Below are 20,696 nucleotides of genomic sequence, written 5' to 3' on the forward strand. Positions count from 1 at the left end.
TATGATTAAAGTCATCAACTACATGTTGTACCCTTTTTCATGCTTAATTGGAGTGATTCCTAGCTTGAGTAGTCTCATTAGGAATTTTCTGTAGACCTGCATGTGTTTGATGGTAGATTATAAACATCTCACTACGTAGGCATCTGCCTGTCATTCACACTGTACTTATTTCACAAATGGAGTAACTGTGTATAATATTTTATGTATCTTCACTGATAAAGACTAAATCAATGTTATAAATCCTAAAAGCAATTTACCTAATTTGTTTTTTTGCTGAATATTTAAGAAATGTTCTGTGAACACTGAACTGATACTTAGATTTTTAATTATACATAAACTATGGTTTTAACTGTCATGAGGAACTCACAAAATTTTTGTATGATGTGAGATTACAGTTTTCTTTCTATAAAAATGAGTGCTTGGTCTTGTTTTGTTTTCTGAATTCTGAAGTAATTTTATTTCTCTAAAGTTTACAACAAATGTATATGCTTTCTGATCAGGTCTAATGCAGTAAAGTTTGAAAGAATAGTAAGCTTATATCTGTGGAGAGATTTACAGTGTCTTAAGGTAGTTGTTGTCTGGAAGAACCCAAAATTTATTTTAATACATTTAATAATACTTAATGTGCAATATAGATTATGTAATGTAAATTACAGCAGGATTTTATATTTTAGATATATAGAAAAATGATATAATATTTGCTGACTTATGGTGTATTTCAGCAAACTTTGCATATGTCAAAAAATAAAACAGTACTCTTAGGCTGAGTAGGATAATGAATTAATTGGTTATTGTAGTTGTGAGTTGTTTACATCATTTTATGTCTAAGGTTTTTTTTTACAAGGTAATATGTTATGGCCTTCTTCTGCAAGTAATTGATGACAGAAGAAACTGAGAAATTAAATCAATCTCTAGTTTTTGAGTCAAAGGCAGTTCATCTTGGCTTATTATTATGATTTCCTGCCTTCTGGCAACGTAAAGAGTGAAGTAGAAGAGAAACAATGATTAAAAGTCCTAATCTAGTATTTAGTTTCTTCAGGTTGGCAATTTTTGTTTGTTTTTTTAATGTTTGTAAGGCCTTCACATCAGATCAAATAGTGATCATGTATTATCTATTGCCATAATCTTAAACAGGCTGTTTTTACTGCTTTTTGTCAATTTCCTTTGATCAGTCCAGTTAGACAATTAGACTGTATCCTGATAATGGACTCGTGAAATCCAGTTCAGAGGAGGAAAAAAGGTATTTAATGTTAAGCTCTGAACATTAAAGCCTTCTCCAGTGCTCTGATATGGAAGTCTTATTTGTGTCTGATTTTACTATTTTTTTGGCTTTTCACCAATAAAACACATTATTTTGTTTTATAGTTTTTATGTCTTTACAACCTTGCTAAAGGAAAGAGGTGTGTAAGAATATAAAATTAAATGGAGAAGGTAGTTGAATTCATACATTAAAAATTGGGAAACTTTTGACTGTGAGATATCTAGAGAATTCTAAGTAGAGAAGATAGATCAAAATGTGGGAGACTGTAAAATTATATATACATTACCAAAAGTCGATGGCAAGAACTATTAGATAATTTAAATTTTACACCCTAAAGTATTTATTTTGTACTTGCAGTAATGAGGGAGATCTAATCTGAGTTCTTCAGTTATTGATTTGTTGCTTGTCTGTTCCCTGAGAAAGTCAGATGAAGATCAGCATGACAATATTTATAGGCCGCATCTCATCTGTGGTATGCAATCCATCTTCGTTAAGTTCAGTAAAAGTGATAGATAGCATTTGGCAACATAATGATGTGATCGCTCTACCATTGCCTTTGTAAATCATAAGCTGTTGCATTCTCTTGTGTAGATATTTAATCAGTTATACACCCCATTACTGATTTAATTCAGAATGTCAGTGGCAGGTGAATAATGTGAGTATTTGTATATTAATATCGTATTGTATTAATGTTCCTTTCATTTAAGTATGTTATTCATGTGAAAATCATAAACTGTTGCTTCATGTCTAGAATAAATTTAATCAGTGCTGTAGGCATCTAATGCCATCACTGTTTTAATTCAATATGTCAGTGAAACAAATGTGTTTCTCTTCATTTCCAGTTTCTTTATGGTTTACTAATTCAGAATATTGTATGATGTGGTGAAAATGTGAGCCTGAGAACAAACAAAGCACTAATTTTCATCCTGTCAGTAGGTTTGGAATTGAATCCTCCAATTGTAGCATAAAATAAGATCAGTATATTTTGCGTGTGTTTTAAAGTAACAAAATATCTAATGATAAATATACTGCAACCAGAAAAAAAATCCTTTGTGCTCTATAAAATGTCCCTTATGGAGTAAGAAACAAATAAAAAATAATTTTGGTGCAAAATGGTAATGCCATGACACTAGAGTGCAGTTCCTTGAGAGTCTTCTCCAGTGTTCTTTCCTTGGCAATATGAAGTTGGTAGAAGGTTTTAGTTTTGGTGACAGCCTCCTGCAGATGGAGCATTTTTAGGGCTCTTTCTGTCCTTCATTGATACGTGGCTTATATGAATTTTGAGTTTCATGACTAACATCTTAAAATATATATTTTAGTCAAGTAATTACATAAAAATAAATTATAAAAAAAAAAAAAAAAAAAAAAAACACCATAGGTATTGACTATTAAATACGGTGAAAATTTGCCTGCAAGAAGTACTGTTGATAATTCATCCAGATCAAACTAATGGTAATAAGAACAAAGTACTTTCCATTGTATGAAATATCTAAGTTTTGGTTCACTTTAGTGCTTACTCCCTGGACTTTGTCATAGAATTTAAAATCATCTTACTTACAGAATCACACTTCTTAAAACGAAAAAATGATTCTCTTCTGTGTTTGAATTTTTCAATTCTATAATTGAGAAACATGATAGAACTGACAAAAGTTTGTTGACAAATATAGGACAATAAAGGACAATGCTTATTAATGTGTTGTAGACGTTGCAGTATGATGCATTGGTTCAGTTTTATAATGTGAGTGATTGTATGAGAACCTGGTTTCTGTAGAATAAGGGCTTAAGCACAACTTACATTTCAAGTATACACTAATCATTCTAGTTGTGGCAGAAGCAACATCATTATCCTTTGTCTAGTGCGGAATACTTCTACAGTATGGTACACAAACCACATTGCTTTCAAAACTCATGACAGATTCAGACAAGTAACAAAGCTGAAGTTGATAGAAATTCAAAACGTTACATGAAGGAAACGTGTTTGATTGTTTTTTTCCCCCTATACTTGTCTTTCATGTGAAAGCTATGATTTGCATCAAATCCTAGTTAAATCTTTGCTTTCAAATGGCTCAGTCTTTATTCACAAGTTAAAGGTTTGGTTTTATTTTCCTGAAATCTTCCATAATTAAGATCAGGAAACACTCAACATTTACAATATGAAATGTAAAAGCAGTCCCGTGAATGCTCTGATGGTTTGTTCATAATGAGTAATATGCAAAATTGGTCAGAAAGTGTCAATCTACTTTGTCATCTTTTTAGCTTAGGAAATTTTAAGTAATGATCAATTAGTAGTATTCAGCATATATTTTTAATGGAAATTAATTTATTGAATTAGAATTGTATTATTAGTCCTGTGTTAATGTTTATCACTTCCATATCTCAGTTTACTTTTAATTCTAAAAATTGAAAATAAATGGATAGGACTGTTAAATACTATACTTAAAGCAAGAATACTTGTAACCCATTAATCTTTACTAAAGCCGGAATTCTTATCTAAAGGGTAACTTGGGCAGTTATTTGTAGTTTTCAGGTTGCTTTCAGTCCTATTCTTAAACTTATTATCTTTTTCGAGTTACTATGAAGTGAGATTAATGTATCTTTACTCATTAATTCACCTTCTTCAGTAGGAATACTCTTTCTGTGCATATTAACCTCCCTTTAACAAGTGTCATCAATTTCTTCTATTTTTTCTTTAAGACATTTGCTGCAAATTTTTACAGACACATCATGGAAATGCAGTCAGAAATTCCCCAAACGCTTTAGAAAGAGAAATAGAAAAAAAAAAAAAAGAAAAAAAAAAACAAGACCCAAATAACTGATTAATTGCTTACTTTGTGGCTTTAATTTAATGTTGGCACTTTCAGCTTAATGAACATTATTTGTGGACTTCCTGTTCTGTGGGTATGAAAAGCATGGTAAAGCATTACATCTTCAAGCAAGTCAAGAGGAAATTGTAATAATCATCATAATGTAATCCGCATTATATTTTTAGGTTTTGTCTTCTGTAATTCATTTATAGCTGTATAAACCTTCGGGTCTAAAATTACTTCTTTCTAATAAAATATTAAGTGAAGTAATCAGTGTGCAGTTCTGTAATAATTCAAAAATAATGGTAGGAATTAATTACTGTTTCTCACAATCTGTCATTTTTATTCACTAGAATCAGATGCAGTTTATCTGTTTTGGATGTTAAATATATGTTTTAGCTGCCTAGTCATGTTTGCTTCTGTTTCTAAATCACATTTTTTACAAAGGAAAAAATGTTGTATTGTGGCGTATTAAAACAATGCATTGATGCTGCAACGTTCAGAGGTTCGTTCTTCAGTATGTTCCAGGTGTTATATAAGTGACTGTTATGGAAGGATACTTTGATTCCTGGTAATGTAATGCATATCTGTGTTACAAAATGCATACAAAGATAAAGTTCAATAGTACAATTAGTAAAAAAATGTGCCCAAAACATTGCTTACATGAAGTCAAAATTTGTGACTAATTTACTGCCAGGATGTTATTGCTAGTGTGTTTACACTATAAGAGATATTGCAGTGAAAATATTATTTCAATACACATAATAGTTGATTAGTACAGTAAATAAGTCTGTTAGTATTGATCTTGCTTTCCATGTTTTATTGTTTGTATTAGTTGGTTGTTTTTTTTTCAATTGTTTAAGTTTATGAAAAAATAATAGAACTTTGGTTGCAGGAAAAAAAAAGACAAACAGGTGCACGTATAGAAGAACTGATGGTGTAATAGGCTGTAATATTTTAACTGTGATTTTTGCAAGATTGACTTCCAGAGGGGAAAAAATAAAAAGAAGAACTTTTTAGGTGGAGTTTTATTTCCTATTTATGTATAACCATGTCTTCCAGATGTTGGGTCAGTGGAGGGGCTTGCTTATCACAGAGCTTGGGACACTCTATATTGGACCAGTTCAACCACATCCTCAATCACAAGACACACTGTTGACCAGAGACGTCGAGGAGCTTTTAACCGGGAAGCAGTAATCACAATGTCTGAAGATGATCATCCACACGTACTAGCTCTAGATGAATGTCAAAAGTATGTATTATATCTTTCTTATCAGATTTTGATTTTTGGCTAATATCATGAACATAGCAACACTTCTTTGTTTCACTGTCAGCTAATACAAGTGAACCCTGTGAAGGTTAAATGGGTTTCTTGTTTTAGATTAGAAACTTTATTATAAGTTGGTTTTTTTTATTAGCAATTGCAGAATTAACCGTTAGCATTCTATGTGTTTTTTATGTTTAAGATCAAATATTGATCACATTTCATGGTATGTTACATTTCAAGAAAAGTCAGCTAATGTAAACAGCGAATTCTTCTATTAGAAATTAGTGATATACACATTAGGAGAAGGCTTCACAGGTTATAATTATCTCATGGTATATAAGCATAGAGAGATGGTCAGAAGTAAGCAGACTCATGAAGAGAAAAATCAGTACTTTTACACAAGTTAATGAACCTATGAAACCACTATAATTTGAAGAGAACAGGATATTATAATTTCTTATTCATCATTGATTATCACAGTTACTTAGAGATGCTATTCATAATTGTCTATGAAGACATTGTTTTTTTGTTGTTGCTCATTTCATGAAGAGAATTGAATTATAAAATGTCTTATTGTTTTCTTTATTATTTTGATTTTAATACAGCTTAATGTTTTGGACTAACTGGAATGAGCAGCTCCCGAGCATCATGAGATCTACCCTCTCAGGCAAAAATGCGCAGGTTATTGTTAGCGCGGATATTTTGACACCAAATGGACTTACCATTGATCATAGGGCAGAGAAACTTTACTTTTCAGATGGCAGCTTGGGAAAAATTGAGAGATGTGAATATGATGGATCACAAAGATACGTAAGTTAAACAAAAAACCCGAACGTATGTAGTGTAAATCTGTTAGTTTGCATTTGTTAGCATCTTCAAATTGAACAAAATGTTACAAAAAGATAGCGAGCTTGAGTTGAGTGAGTATGAGTTGTATGTTAGATTTAAATCAGGAAAAAAATTGGCTAGGTGTAGTGCTCTAACTCATCACATTCCAATCTGTGAAATTCTGAAGATATAAACACTTAATACAAGGTCTCTGCATGCATTGGTATTGGCTTTGAAGTATCATAGTAAACAATCTGTGTGAACTTGAGAAACATGGGAATAAATGTAGAAATGAGTCAAAGAGATGTTCGGCTTTACATAAGAAAGTTATAATTTTCCTTTGTGCGTAAAACTTCATTGAAATCACTAGAAATTCTTCTGTGTGTGATGTTGGCTAGTATTACTGTACGTATCTTATTTTTTCCTTTTCTATCTTTCCATTTTCAAATATACTTGAACCCTTTAACTCTTCTATTATAATACGTCTTGGTCATGGAGTGTTCTGTTAGTTTCAACTTAGACATTTTGCTTTCAATATGCTGAAGGCAGTTGAGCTGCACTCATGGTTTTCTATGTTGCTGATATTTTACGAAGTCTTAAACTTGTCAGTAGGTGGTTTGGTTTATTCATTTGTTTGCTTTTTCACTTGACAGATAAAAATTGAGATAATATATTTCTTTCATGTTATTCCTTTTTTGTTGTTTTTTTGTTTTTAATTTTATAATTCAGTTATAGCTTTATTTTAAGTATTATGCAAAACCTGAACTTGCTTTTAAGTTTGGGTAATGCTATCAGAGATGACTCCTGTCTCTGGCGTTGTTTCATCAGAATTGCACATCACCTCATAAATGCATTCTAACTAAGAATATTAGAATCCAACCATGAAATTGTATTATTGATCTGGTGAAATATTTGTATGGCAGTTGTTATTCATTGTTGATATGTTGTCCAGCCTGATGAGATATCTGGTTTCTGTAACCTTAGGATAATATACACGATAATCATTCCAATGCTATGGAAGTTTGTCTGCTAGGATCTTTCAGCAAGGTATTGCCATCAGCCTCTCCTTAAGAGTAGTTTAAACGAATTACTCTTTTCCTCGCCATATCTGCTTCATTACTTTCTAGTTTCAGTTAGATTAGCAAAGACAGAGATTGCATGGTATGAAATGATAATTTAATATAATGATTTTTCATTCAGATAGCAGCCTCTTCCTTTATCCTATTCAGTAGAGTAATCCAGTACAAATAAGTGAGTGGCAAATAATTTAGCAGTATTGAGTTTTATCTATGAAGTTGAGTGTTAGAGTTTATTTAATATGTGGTTGCTGGATTACTCTTCCAAGATTGGAAGAATTTTTTTGTTACATGCATTACATTTTCTTACCTAAAATTTGTGCTTGTTGGTCTTTTGTTTTCTTAACATTTCATGTTCTTCCGTAGCATTATTGTGCCAGGTATTTGGTGTTTTTTTTTCATATTTTCTTCTTTCGTCAATTTTTGATCCTGCTTTCAGTTAGATTGAACATTGTGGCCCAGCTGTGTTTTGGCAATTTTGGAAGTGTAACATCTTTTATACGAATACAAAGTTTAAGTTTGCCATTTATTAGATAACAACATTTGCCTTTAGATTTGTTTATTTTCTCCTTTAATGTTGTGTGCCCTGGAACTTATTACAGATTTGCAGCCTACAAATATAATTAGTGATTTGTAATCAAAGGTTTGTTCATCTTCTAACATCCAAGTTACAATGTTTTTTTTTCTCAGTAGTACTTTCTGGGCCTGAAGATGTGATTATTAATTGATACAATTTAGTGGTTTCTCCACTAATTATTATCCTTCTGCTAATCATGGTTTTCAGTTACTAAAAGACAGGTCTTTTTTTTCCTGCCAGAACTCTGTATTTAAGAGATGAATTAAAAATAGTTCCAAAGTTCTTGTTTAACTTCTGCCTTATCTGCAGAGAATTGAGATTTCAGTGATTTTTTTTTTTAAATGCTCTCTTCTCAGCAGTATAAATACATTATCTGAAGTTGGAATGTTTTGTTCTTGATGGTTTTCTGTAGCAAATCTGATCAAAAGACCCAGTGTTTCTTGAATTTGCAGATGTCCATTTTTCCTGTTAGCATGTGTTAGGCGAAGATCAGAAACAATTCAAAAAGGAAAATATCCACTAGCTCTTAGTCTTACTAAACTCTTTTGCTAGGGGATTCACTGCATTGTTATTGTTCAGTCTTATTTGGATAGTTGTGTACAGTAATCCTGGGTTGGAACTTAGTGATCCCCTAACCAGTGACCATGAAGTCCTCTAACCCAAGGAAGCTATCTACCAGGCTGATAGAGATGTAACACTGTTAATTTGCTGGAATATCTTGATATCCAGTGTGGATAGCCTAATGGAATTAAATGAAAGAAGAAATTCATGAAAAGACAATGGTAATCTGTAAGGATATTGAGAATAACGTTTTTCTAATTCTGCAGGCCCACATAAAATTCAAAGAAGTTGGTTTAAATTTATCACTAGAGGAGGGTTCTTATTGTTGTTCACAGAAAATTAGTAGTGTGTAATTAATACAAATGTCGTTGCAAAAAACATGGTTGAAAGTCATAAGATATGGAGATAAATACCTTCCATGTGAATGGTGCTGAAAGGAGCAGGCCTGTTAATAAATACTGCTTACATATATCATTCAACCAAACTGAAAATCTGAAGTAGTAACAGGAGCACTGCAAATGTAGAATTGCATTTGATTTTCGGTGTCTTAAGCATGTCAGTTTCCAATGTAGAGAAGCAAAAAGCAAAAAAATTAGTTCATGATGAGGGAACTCTTCTGATGTAGTTACATCTTACTTGAACAATTCTATGACAAAACAATCTTAATCTTGTTGGAAAATGTGGTGTTTTAGATTCACCTTTTTTCCTAGTTGCTGTAACTGCTATTCGAGTGTTCTGATGATGTTACTGAAAGATACAAAAATTTAAAATAAAACAAACAAACAACCCTTTAAATATAGTACAGTGATGAAAAAATACTTTCAGTCAGGATAATTGTGACATTTGATATCAACAACTAATGTCATGATTATTTTTAGTAGAGCATATCAATGATTTAAGGGAAGAAATCTTTTTATTTTACGTTGTTGTTGTCTGCTGCAGTAAGAATCCAACCAGTAATAAAAACCAACATTGCGGAACTAGGTGAAACCTCCTGCTGTAGAAATATAGACTACGCTGTGAACTATGAGTAGAGAGATAGTCAGCTTCTGAATGCTTGGTTGAATTTAGTTGTTTGTACCTTCCAGTTCTCTTTACTTATATATCATCTAGGCATGTTAGGAAGCCATTCCATGTATGGTATTCTGTGTCATATAGGTTCAGATTCCTACAGAACTGTGTGCTTTTTTTCCTCCCCTGTAGCATACATAACAGCTCCCCCATTCCAGAACCGTTTATGCACTCTTAGTTGAACAACAGGCAGCATATACTGCAGCTGCATGATTGCAGATTAACTGGGCATAACACTTGTGTTGATAATGTGCTTATGGATGAGATAGGTGAACAGATTTTTTTTTGTCTGTATTCTCCTAAGTGGGAGCACTGCTTTGGATCATTTGCTGCTACCAGTTTCTATAAAATTTGTTACAGAAAGTTGATTATTTTGGAGGTTTTGTGATTTGAAAACATGATTTTTCTTACAGTTGAATAGTAACCACTGATTCTGCATTGGGTTTCTTCTCTATATGATGTATTTGTGTGTGTGTTTCCTGAAAAATGTAGCAGTCTCTTACATCTTGATCCAAATCCTGTAAGATTAATATAAATAAGTCTATAAATCAGCTAGGTGTTTATTGGCTTCTTTTATTATTTTTGTTGCAGACAAGCAATGAGCAAATAAAAAAGGAATCAGGGAGTAGAGGGTAGATCCATTTGTACTAACTGTGTCTCCAGGCCAGCTAGCTGGGGCAGCCCCAGCAGGATTGCAGTAGGGTCACAGTGCGAGGACCAGAACGTCTGCTGCATGGTTCTGCTCCTGCATCTGCAGGCATCTTTGTCCAAATCTGTAGATACTTCTTGGAAAATTAATGTGCAGGCTGTACAAAATTTAGCAACATCAATGACAGCATAACTTAGAGTCAAATTTGACTGACACTGACTCCTGTGGACTTTAAGATGTCTTGTCAGCAAACCAAAGGATGAACTGGTGGCATTTTTTCAGGTGCTATAAGTGTAGAAGAATAAGTATTTTGTCTAAAACTAAAGCAATGTGAATCATAGCTTGTAGTCTGACGATTTCTTTTTCAGAGACAACAACCCTTCTCATGTTTCTTTTCTGTACTTCTGTGTTCTAGGTAATTGTCAAATCCGGACCGGGCACGTTTCTCAGCCTGGCTGTGTATGATGATTATATTTTTTGGTCTGATGGAGTGAGAAGAGCTATCCTGCGTTCCAGTAAATACACAGGAGGAGATACAAAAGTTCTTCGTTCTGATATCCCACATCAGCCAATGGGCGTTATTGCTGTTGCCAATGATACTAACAGTTGTAAGTTCTATTTCAAGAATTTTACACAATTTTAACTAACTTAAAATATTTTACTGTCTTTTATAATTTCTTTTGTTCTAGGAGATACTAACAAAAGATGGGATAAGTAGTACTGAATGAAATTCAATTCTGTTATATTCATTTTTTCCAATGTGATAGTAGCTAAATCATTTGTTGTCAAATATCTGCAGTTTTGAATGCTGTGAGGTGAGGTTTAGTGATTGTATTCAAGGGAACTCCATTTGTTTATCTTCAATATGCAATCCTATGAGGTACGCTGACATTTTCATTTGACTGATAAAACTTGAACCAATTGCCCATAAATCTGAAATACAACTATCTTTGCTGTCTCTAATAGATTTGCCACTGAAGCAAGTTTAATAAAACAGAGTCCATCTTTTATTGTTTATTCTTCAGGTGAATTATCTCCTTGTGCACAAATGAATGGAGGTTGTCACGATTTATGTCTTCTGACTCCTGATGGACGAGTGAATTGTTCATGTAGAGGGGATAGAATACTGATAGATGATAACAGATGTGTGAGTAAGTAATACTGGCTGATGCAGTGCTTTTTCTGTGGTGTGGTGCAGTTGACTATCACCAAGTCAGATGGCCCAAGTCATGAATTTGATTTCTATATACTTTTATATTGCTCTAGATGTTGTTTTTCTTTTTTTATAAATGTTGCCAAAGCTTCACAAGTAGCAGACTTTAAACTATTTTACATCTGATAAGACTTTTGTGGAGTTAAAAAAAAAATTAATATTGATTTCTTCAATACCAGTTTGGATATTTGTGTTCTATTTAACATTTCTTATGCTGAGCTAGAGGAACTGCAAGTCTAATTGAGGATTCTTAGTTCTCACAATGCTGATAGGAAGAAAAAAAAAAAGGAAAAAGTGCTCTGATAAACATGACTGCCATTCTAAGGACTCTATAAATCATAAAGAGGATCAGATTTCACCTTGTCCAGAATCATTTGCAGCACTTTCATACTTCATATTTGAATCAAATAAATGTTTTCTAGTTACGTTGGCTTAAAATTTTTGTATAGAGGATGTATTTTCCTCCTGAAATTGGGTAGAAATATTGTAATGGAAACAAGCAAAAGAGCACAATATATAAACTTCATTTCCTCATTATTCCTCTTGAGTTGAGGGCAATGGTAAGTCATCATCTCTTCAGTATTACTAACTTGCTTCAGTACATGTTCCCATAAATTCATGGATCTTTGGCTATGTTTGTCTTTTACAGTCTCTCCCACATTGACCTGGAGTTCACCCCAGTATGATATTTCTGAAATTTTTTTTGGTTATTTATATATCAGTCCTTATCAACAAAAGTACAAATCAGCCCTGCAGGTCACTAGTATGGGGGAGCTTTCAAGTTTTGATGCTGTAGGTTTGTTTGTTTTTTTGTATAAAGATCTTTGGAATGAGATATTAAAACAGCAACCAATATTGAGCTTATTTTCTCTAAGTGTAAAACATTTAAAAAAAAAAATGATGTGTTGTAATATATGGGTTTTTTTAGCTAAAAATTCTACTTGCAACACTTACTCTGAGTTTGAATGTGGAAATGGTGAATGCATTGATTACCAACTGACTTGCGATGGCGTTGCTCATTGTAAGGACAAGTCTGATGAGAAACTGTTTTACTGTGGTGAGTATTTCCAGACATTTCACCTTCAAGGTTAGGCACCCTTATATTGATTTCTCTGTGACTTTTCTACTAGCACATACTAACTGGACACTTTAATGAACAACAAGAAGAAAATACTAAAGCAATCATTTAATTTAATAAATTTAAAAATAATAATAATAGTAACTCTCATATTATATGGAGAAAATCAGTTGTGTGCCTGTAGTTCTTGGACTTCTCATTGTTCTGATATTTATACCATAGCTTTGATATATCTTCTGTTTCCCATAGGACTTAATGAGTAGTTTTGATATAATGTTATGTATGCCTTTTCCAGAATCTTATGAAATGTCTCCTTTAACTCCTGGAGTTCACCTGCGTTATTTTAATAGCTGAAGTTGATACCAGATAAAGGAAACATTTCCTATATTATTATAGTTTAATAGAGTACTTTGGAGAGGAGAGTAGGTTGAACGAACAGATAGAAATTCAAATGGAAGCAAATTAGGAAGTTGTATCTGATGTAGAATCTGAAAACACTGTTTTTTATCATTCCGGCATAGAGTCAGTTTTAGGTTTACTAAGATGCCTTATTTTTCAATACTGGGGGAAAAAAAAAGTACTATCAATCAGTTTGTATTTTTATAGATTTAGGTTATTTTGCACTCCATCTTATTGCTGAATTCGGTTTAGGGTAAACGTGGCATATTTCATTCTGTTTTATCTAAGTTGCTAATGCTGTGTGTCACCAGCATGACGAAAGCATCACATAGAAAACGTGTTTAAAATGCTTTTCTGATGCGTGTCTGATTTTAGTGTAAGGATATTGGTATATGAGATGTCTAAATTAAATTATGTTCTTGTTTTCCAGAAAATAGAGGCTGTCGAAAGGGTTTCAAACCGTGTTCTAATCGGCGCTGTATTTCGCGTAGCAAAGTATGCGATGGTATGAACGACTGTGGTGACAACTCTGATGAATTTGATTGTAAAGGTAAATGGTGGTTACTACCAATACTGGTTACTAAGGTGATTTCAGACTGTTGCTCTGTGAATATATACTTTGTGAAGAGAAGTAGTTAGAAAATGCAGGTATTTTTATTGGCATTACAAGAGTTGAGAATTTTTTTCATAATTTGAAAACGAGAGCAGCTGCATTCTGCTATCTTTGAGATCACGTGTTGGGGCTGATATCAACACTGAGTTTGGTTTACATCTACAGTGCTCTAGAAAGAGATTTTCTTTCTGTGGAAAATTTCAAATATAGTATTACTGCTTCTTCCATGAAGTGATACATGAGGCAGTATCTTTGCCATCAATGGAAAGGATGGAAGTTACACTATTTCTTCTCTGCATCTGCTGCTCTGTTTCTTCTTTGAAGTAGATAATGTTTTCTTTCTTTGCTTCTCAGATGCATTGCAATGTGTATGTCCTTTATAAAATGTATCAGCATTGTTTTCTCTTTTATATTGATATTGTTTTTTCATTTTAAAACATGAATATTTATATTGTGCTTCTGTCATTGATTGAAAAGTAGCTAGCAGACAATGCAAATCCTTAGTTACAATCCAGAAAGATTGGAGGAGCAATTATGCCACCATACAGAGATAAACCATATACAGCTCCAGCAGCTACTTTTCTGCAAGTACTATATGGCATTTAAAACATCTGAAAACATCTGATTGTGGGTAGAGAGAAAAGTATGCCAGGAAGAATCCCCATGTGGTGTTAAATGAAAAATTTTGGAGATTCATAGATTGTCCTGCAAGGGCTTGTTTCCTCCTCACATAATGATTATCTCAAATTGAGTTGAATTGTCTAAAGAGAGATATCGAAGCTCAATAAAGAAATCAGAAATGTATTCTTTCAACCATATTAAGTCTTTTGAAGGAACAGCAGGTTCTGAATGCACCATTCTAAAAGGTAGAAACTATAAACATAATAATTATAATATGCATCTGAAATGTTTATTACATTAATTTGTATCTTTTTTTTTACCCATATGCTATAGATTCAGCATGTGCTTCAACAGAATTCCGTTGTGCAGATGGGACTTGCATTGGAAAATCAGCACAGTGCAACCAGATCATTGATTGTGCAGATGCTTTGGATGAAAAGAATTGTAGTAAGTTTGTATTTGTCTGTGCTTCATCTTAGCATCTGTTTCATGATTATTCCTTGTTCTATAGCAGATCATTCATAGTCATTGGGTAACAACAGTTGCATTGTCTGTGCAAATTCAAGATAAATGTGAAAACCAAGCAGTAAAACTTTGAATCTGTATTGGGTGTGATTTATTGTCTCCTTTCAGATAATACAAACTGTGCTTACTTCTATAAACTTGGAATTAAATCTACTGGATTTATTAGCTGTAATTCCACTTCACTTTGTATACTGCCAGAATGGATATGTGATGGATCTAATGACTGTGGAGATTATACAGATGAACTAAAATGCCCAGGTAACTGTCAAAAAGAAAACTGAAGGTTTTAAATTACATTTCTGGAAAAATATTTTCCTGTTTCTTGGTTCTTTTTTTTTTTTTTTTAAGGTAGAAAATATTTCTTTGGTCAATTCATAATATTTAACATAGATATAAGTATAATGTTAGTGAAGCTTTTTTTACTAGTCTTTGTGTTTCATTAGGTGATGCAAATTTTTACTAATTAATGCATTTCTCTAAAGACAAGTGTAATGCCTAGCTTCGTGTTTCATCCAAGTTAGGTCTGTCATTATTCATTTGCATTTGATTAGAACATTAGTCACAAAATATCAAGCTCCAACATCAAATCAAGGAGCTGTTTCGGTGGATGGCATTTCTTTCCTCTCTGATATATCTATCTATCTATCTATCTATCTATCTCTCTCTATATATATTATATTTATTATTATTATTTTAAAACTTTGTCATTTGTTTTGTTGAGGTACTTAGTGTAGACTGCCAGGGTAGAATCCAGCACTGTTGCTTTTGCATTTGTTCTACTTGTGAGTCAGTAGAAAAAGATTATGGTACACTTACGTCCTAGTTCCTGAGGTGCTAGGCTTCTAGAAAATGGAGATGTATTTACTGCTAGAACTTGGGTTGTTTTTTCTGTAGAAATCTACAGCTTGTAAGAAGGAAGAAGCAAATATATTTTACAGTTTAAAGAGTTTTATTATTCCAAATTTTCATCTGAATTTTTCATGATAAGTCAGAAAGCTCACATATTCCATGAAAAAGTATGTTTCTAATATGTATGTGTAATAAAAATTTGAAGGACAGCTCTTCAATGACATTTTGTTAAGCTGTTTTTAACAGAATGACTGTAGTGTTAGTGAACCTCAGAAGATAACAAACTATTCAGTGTTGAAATTGATGTGCCTATGTACTAATGTTGAAGAGAAAGACACCACATGCAGGAATATAGTGCTTTTCTGAAAGTTGTTTCTGGAGACTTGAGAAATACTCAGTATCTCTTAAACACAGTTTCAGCATCATTTTTATTTTGTTTCATAAGTTGTATGGCTTACCCTGAATTCTGAAGTATTACAGAAAAACAAAATCACAGTGATGTGATTTGTAGAATTAGGCTAATACTATCAATTTCTGGTCAAATTGGAGATATTGTACTAGTAAAGAAACTCAGTAGATATCAAGCTTATGACAACTGTCCTGTGCCATGAATTTTAAACGAAAATTTGTAGAACTAAAAATTAGTCGTAATTTTTTTTTGCCCATTGTATTCTTCTAATCTTCCAGAAATTCATTAATCTTTTAATTTCAACTTTACATGTGTTCCAGTTTTTCTTCCTATGCTGATAAGGATCGTGTAATCTTTGAGTAATTGTATCCTAAATCTTTGCATGCAATGGGAGCAAGTGAGCTAAGGCATTTTAGAAATCTTCCTTTGACTACAGTGTATCTGCTCATGCTGTCTTAGTCTTCTGGTTTTGCATTTCCCTAGAATATACCAAGCCAGTATCCAGTGCAGTAGATGAAAACTATTCTTTTTATGCACTTGAAAATTGCATTTTCATTTGTTCTAATAATTGACTCCCATGTGACTGTAACTATCTTATGTGGCCAGTATCTTTTTTTTCTGAGGATTACTGTTCGTAAAAATAAAACTTTGAATTTTACATTATTGAGTACTACCTAATTGTTGCTAGCCTAGTAATTAACGTCTTCTGATTATTCCTGTTTAGTATTCTGTTTGTCTGTGTAATTATCCATTGTGTCATCAAGACCTCCTATTAGAATTCTAATTTACTTTGTGCCAAATTTATTGATGAAAAAATTACAAAGATCCAGAAGATAACTTGGAACTTTAGCACAAACATCAATTAAACCAGTTATTAAGAACTTTTGTCCTTGCTGTAGGCAGATGCGTGTTAAATTATAGTTTCCTTTCCAAACTCCATATTTTCCAGATTATCTAATTATTCTTTAGAATTAGCTATGTTTGAGCTCAAAATAGCTTAGAATTGCTTTATTTCCTTTGTTTGTAGGGCTTTTGCCATCCCAAAGAAGATTTTCAGGCTACTATGATATAGCTTCAGTAAACTAATGTTGCATAAGTAAACTAATGTTGCATTTTATTCCATTGTCCATTTATTTGTGTTACTTTATTCTATCTTTCCAAATGTGTACCAAAACGTTCCATCATGTTAATGTGTGACTAATTGCCTGGATCATCCCTTTATTTGAAAGCAATACCATTCCAGTTCAACCCGCTTGTGATTTCCTTTGCTATCTCATTCAAAACTGCCTGCCTCTGGCACATTAAGTTTCTGAGTGTTGTTTCTGTTATGAATATGATAATTCCCATTGACAGTCTTAACTTTGTTCAGTGCCATTGTTCTTAGAGAAAAATAAGGAAAAATATCCATGTAGGGGTGGTTGTACTTAGGCAATCTTCAATCTCTACCGAGCAATTATAGACATCCTTATTTCTTCTTTTGTGCTTTTTTAATACTCATGTAGTTGAATAACACATAAATATCATAACTTTATTATTATTATTAAGAGAAAATAGAGGGGAAAAACACTAACCAAAGAACGATATAAATAGCCCTGTTACATTAAAGAAGTAATAGAAACTTAAGCAGAGAGTTGTAGTGATCTTCAGTGCTCAAAATGAGGAGATACTGCTTGGGTTTTCACAGGCCAAAAGTTGCTTGAAATTTTGAAAATGATCTTTGCCACTCATTAGACTAATATTTCTTCTTATGTCTTGAAACTGTGAATATTATATTCTCTTTCCTCATGTCTGTAAAGTAGATCTTAAAAAACTTTGACACTATACAAATAAAGCATGGAAGAATGACTTTTTCATTCATGACAATCTAAATCCGTGGCTCCAATGTTGGTGATAAAATTTGGTGGCAACAGTCACTACATGCAGCAGATTTATTGCTTATCTCAATGAATGTGACAAAAATACTGCCCTAATTAGGTTATCTTGTTGATACTGGAGGATAGATCAAAAGGGCAGTTTCTTCAGCTGGTGTAAAATGACAAGCAGTTTTGATTTACCATACATAAAATATTGTAAACTGAACTCCCTTTCCACTGTAGGTCTTTTTAATCGATGTTGTTCCTGTGTAAATAAATGAAGTGTTTCAGCTTCCTACACTTAGTTATCACTATTTTCTAATTTGTATGGACACAGTTAAATAATATAAGCAATATATATTTTTTAATGTTTTTAAACCTTATCACTTTGTTGTCCATCAGTATTCAGAAATTTAGCAGAAATGTATTAGGTTCCTAATCATATTAGTAGAGACCATTTTACATTACATTCTTTATTTTGTCACAGTTCAAAACAAACCCACATGTGAAGAAAATTATTTTGGTTGTCCTAGTGGAAGATGTATTCTGAACACCTGGCTTTGTGATGGGCAGAAAGACTGCGAGGATGGAGTGGATGAATTGCACTGTGGTGAGCATTTAATCTGATTTTAGTTCTATTATCACCAACACATTTTCAAAATAAAATGTATGAATATATCTTAAAGACTGAATGTAAAGCTACACGAAAAAGGTCTCTCATGCAAAATTTTCAGACAGAAATCTTTACTTTCAGTATTTTATATCCTATCTTACACTAGAATGAAAGCACCATTGATATTTTCTTTTTTTCTCCTAAAGAGACATTTTCACACAGGCTTTTCTGTTTCTTTAACATCTAACAGTTGCACCAATTCTTTATGATTCCTCACTAGAACATTTTTATAGATACAATCAGTTCTATTAATATTTTCTATCCGTAGCAAAAAGTAAACAAAATAGACCTTTATAGCATAAAAGTAGACATTTCTTGCATCAGAGACCATATAGGTATAGCTATTTGGAGTAAGATCAAAGTTGTTGGGAATAAAATATAGCATAAATTGTTGAAAACTTTAAGGGTTCATTCCATCTCAGATCTCTTACGTTTCCTAAATTCTGCATAACTGAGGAGCAATACAGGTTGATTTTGCTCACAGTGAGAGCTGGCCTTTATATTTGTATGGGTTAATCGAACATACGATTTCCATAGTTCAGTTATAGTTGAACAGAAAAATGAATTTTTTTCAGAGATAAAGATGGGATTTTAGTCAATCTTTTTCCCCCTACTGACAACTCTTACCCATTTTGTTGAGGTAGTTGTTAAAATATTCTATTTTTGAATCAGAATAAATTAGTGGAAATTCTTTTTATTGCTAATACTTAAATCTGTTGTCACTAATTACAACAATATAAATTTTGTCCTTAAAGAGGGAAGTCTGCCTAAATTGCATTTTATAGCCATTTCTGAAAATATCACCATAATAGTATTTATTTAAAGTATTTCCATCATTTGATTTGGAAGCACTGAAATTTGCCATTATTTTCAACTCATACTAATATGCTACAACTGGGCAGACAGAAAGAACTAATGTGGAAATTTCTATGCTGAGAGTTTATTTGGATAAACTGCAGGGAGCACAGTGCTGTTTTGAACCTAAAAAACAAAGTGGCTGGTGTCATTCCTAGATTCATCCTGCTCGTGGAATCAGTTTGCTTGTTCTGCAGACAAGTGCATCTCTAAGCAATGGACTTGTGATGGTGAGGATGACTGTGGAAATGGCTTAGATGAGAGTGATGCTATTTGTGGTAAGTAAAATAATTTTAGCTCTGTGTCGTGTGAGACCGTCTGTACAAAAAGAGTCCAAGGGGATCCACAAAGGTAGCAGGAAGGGAGCAAGTATAGCAAGTATATTTCACTAAGAAGATTAAGTGATGGATTGAGCAATTCAAAACAGAGTACAAATGAATGCTAGGGTATAATATTTTGTTAAGGCAAAATCCTGTTAAAAAAAAAAAAAAACAAATATCTAGTCAAGCAGTATGTTGAGTTACTTGATTTGGAATTGTTGGAGATTTTCTTTCTCCCACTACTATAACATGTGGTACGTATTCTTATAGGTTCTCTTCTAGGTATATGGGGCTGATGTGTGCAAGTTCTGAATATCTTTAACCTCTTGCTATACAGTGTAGTTAGGATTGTGTGACTTATGAGTGTAGTTCCTTTATTCACACAGTCCCAACGTAAAGCCCAGAATTGGTATGTAAAGTTATTCTGTTGGAGAGTTTTCATAAATGGTGTTAAATTAAATTTCCTTACACTAAATTCAGAGAATGAGTAAGTGTGAGATGTAATAGATTGCCAACATTTTATTGTAAAACATAAGCTAGCCTGTATATTTGCCATGCTGCACCAAGAACAATTTTCTTTGCAACCACTCATTATTTTTTCAGGTTCAGTGACGTGTGCTGTGGGGACATTCAGTTGCCTAGGCTCCCATGCCTGTGTTCCTCAGCACTGGCTTTGTGATGGTGAAAGAGACTGTCCAAATGGAAGTGATGAACTCTCTACAGCAGGCTGTGGTATGTTTGCATGTGGTATTTCTTTGCTTGGCACTTTCGCCTTTAAAATATCCAGACGTTGTTTATTTCTATAGAGTCATACTTCTATATTGTCAATTGTTAGTACAACCACATGGAGCACACATAGCAGGATCCTTAAATGTTTTAATCAGCCTGACGTCTTCAGATTTTGTTAATATATGCTGATGCACACCAGCTGAAAAGTGTGTCACGTCACACATATTGCACAGCATGTTTACTAATGAAAATTAGCAGATTGTTGACTACAGTACACTTCCTGAAGAAAATGCTGCTGCATGTGAGAGAAGTTGTACATCATAAACAGAGAGACAGTATCTCCCCCAGTTTCTTCTCCCTAATGGTTCAGATGCCAACATCTCCCACTCTGCAAACTATTGCTTTCAGTCTTCTCAGACTTGTTGTGTCAAATGCTCAGTAATAGTTTAATTAGGAGTTTTGTTT

General features: G+C 32.9%; 1 protein-coding gene across 3 annotated transcripts in view; it reads left to right on the top strand.

Annotated features, from left to right (window-relative positions):
- The window catches only part of LRP1B (LDL receptor related protein 1B), a 591,311-nt gene that overhangs the window by 473,929 nt on the left and 96,686 nt on the right, over positions 1–20,696 (top strand). For all 3 annotated transcript variants that reach the window (XM_090143529.1, XM_090143530.1, XM_090143531.1), the window contains exons 42-52: positions 5,128–5,317; positions 5,938–6,142; positions 10,510–10,702; positions 11,120–11,245; positions 12,236–12,364; positions 13,215–13,334; positions 14,352–14,465; positions 14,652–14,801; positions 18,142–18,264; positions 19,341–19,460; positions 20,106–20,234. In XM_090143529.1, coding sequence (XP_089999655.1) covers positions 5,128–5,317; positions 5,938–6,142; positions 10,510–10,702; positions 11,120–11,245; positions 12,236–12,364; positions 13,215–13,334; positions 14,352–14,465; positions 14,652–14,801; positions 18,142–18,264; positions 19,341–19,460; positions 20,106–20,234 — 1,599 coding nt within the window. The remainder of the gene's footprint in view (positions 1–5,127; positions 5,318–5,937; positions 6,143–10,509; positions 10,703–11,119; positions 11,246–12,235; positions 12,365–13,214; positions 13,335–14,351; positions 14,466–14,651; positions 14,802–18,141; positions 18,265–19,340; positions 19,461–20,105; positions 20,235–20,696) is intronic.

Source organism: Phasianus colchicus, chromosome 7 (genome assembly GCF_987193195.1).
Source record: "Phasianus colchicus chromosome 7, bPhaCol1.hap1.1, whole genome shotgun sequence".
NCBI lineage: Eukaryota > Metazoa > Chordata > Aves > Galliformes > Phasianidae > Phasianus > Phasianus colchicus.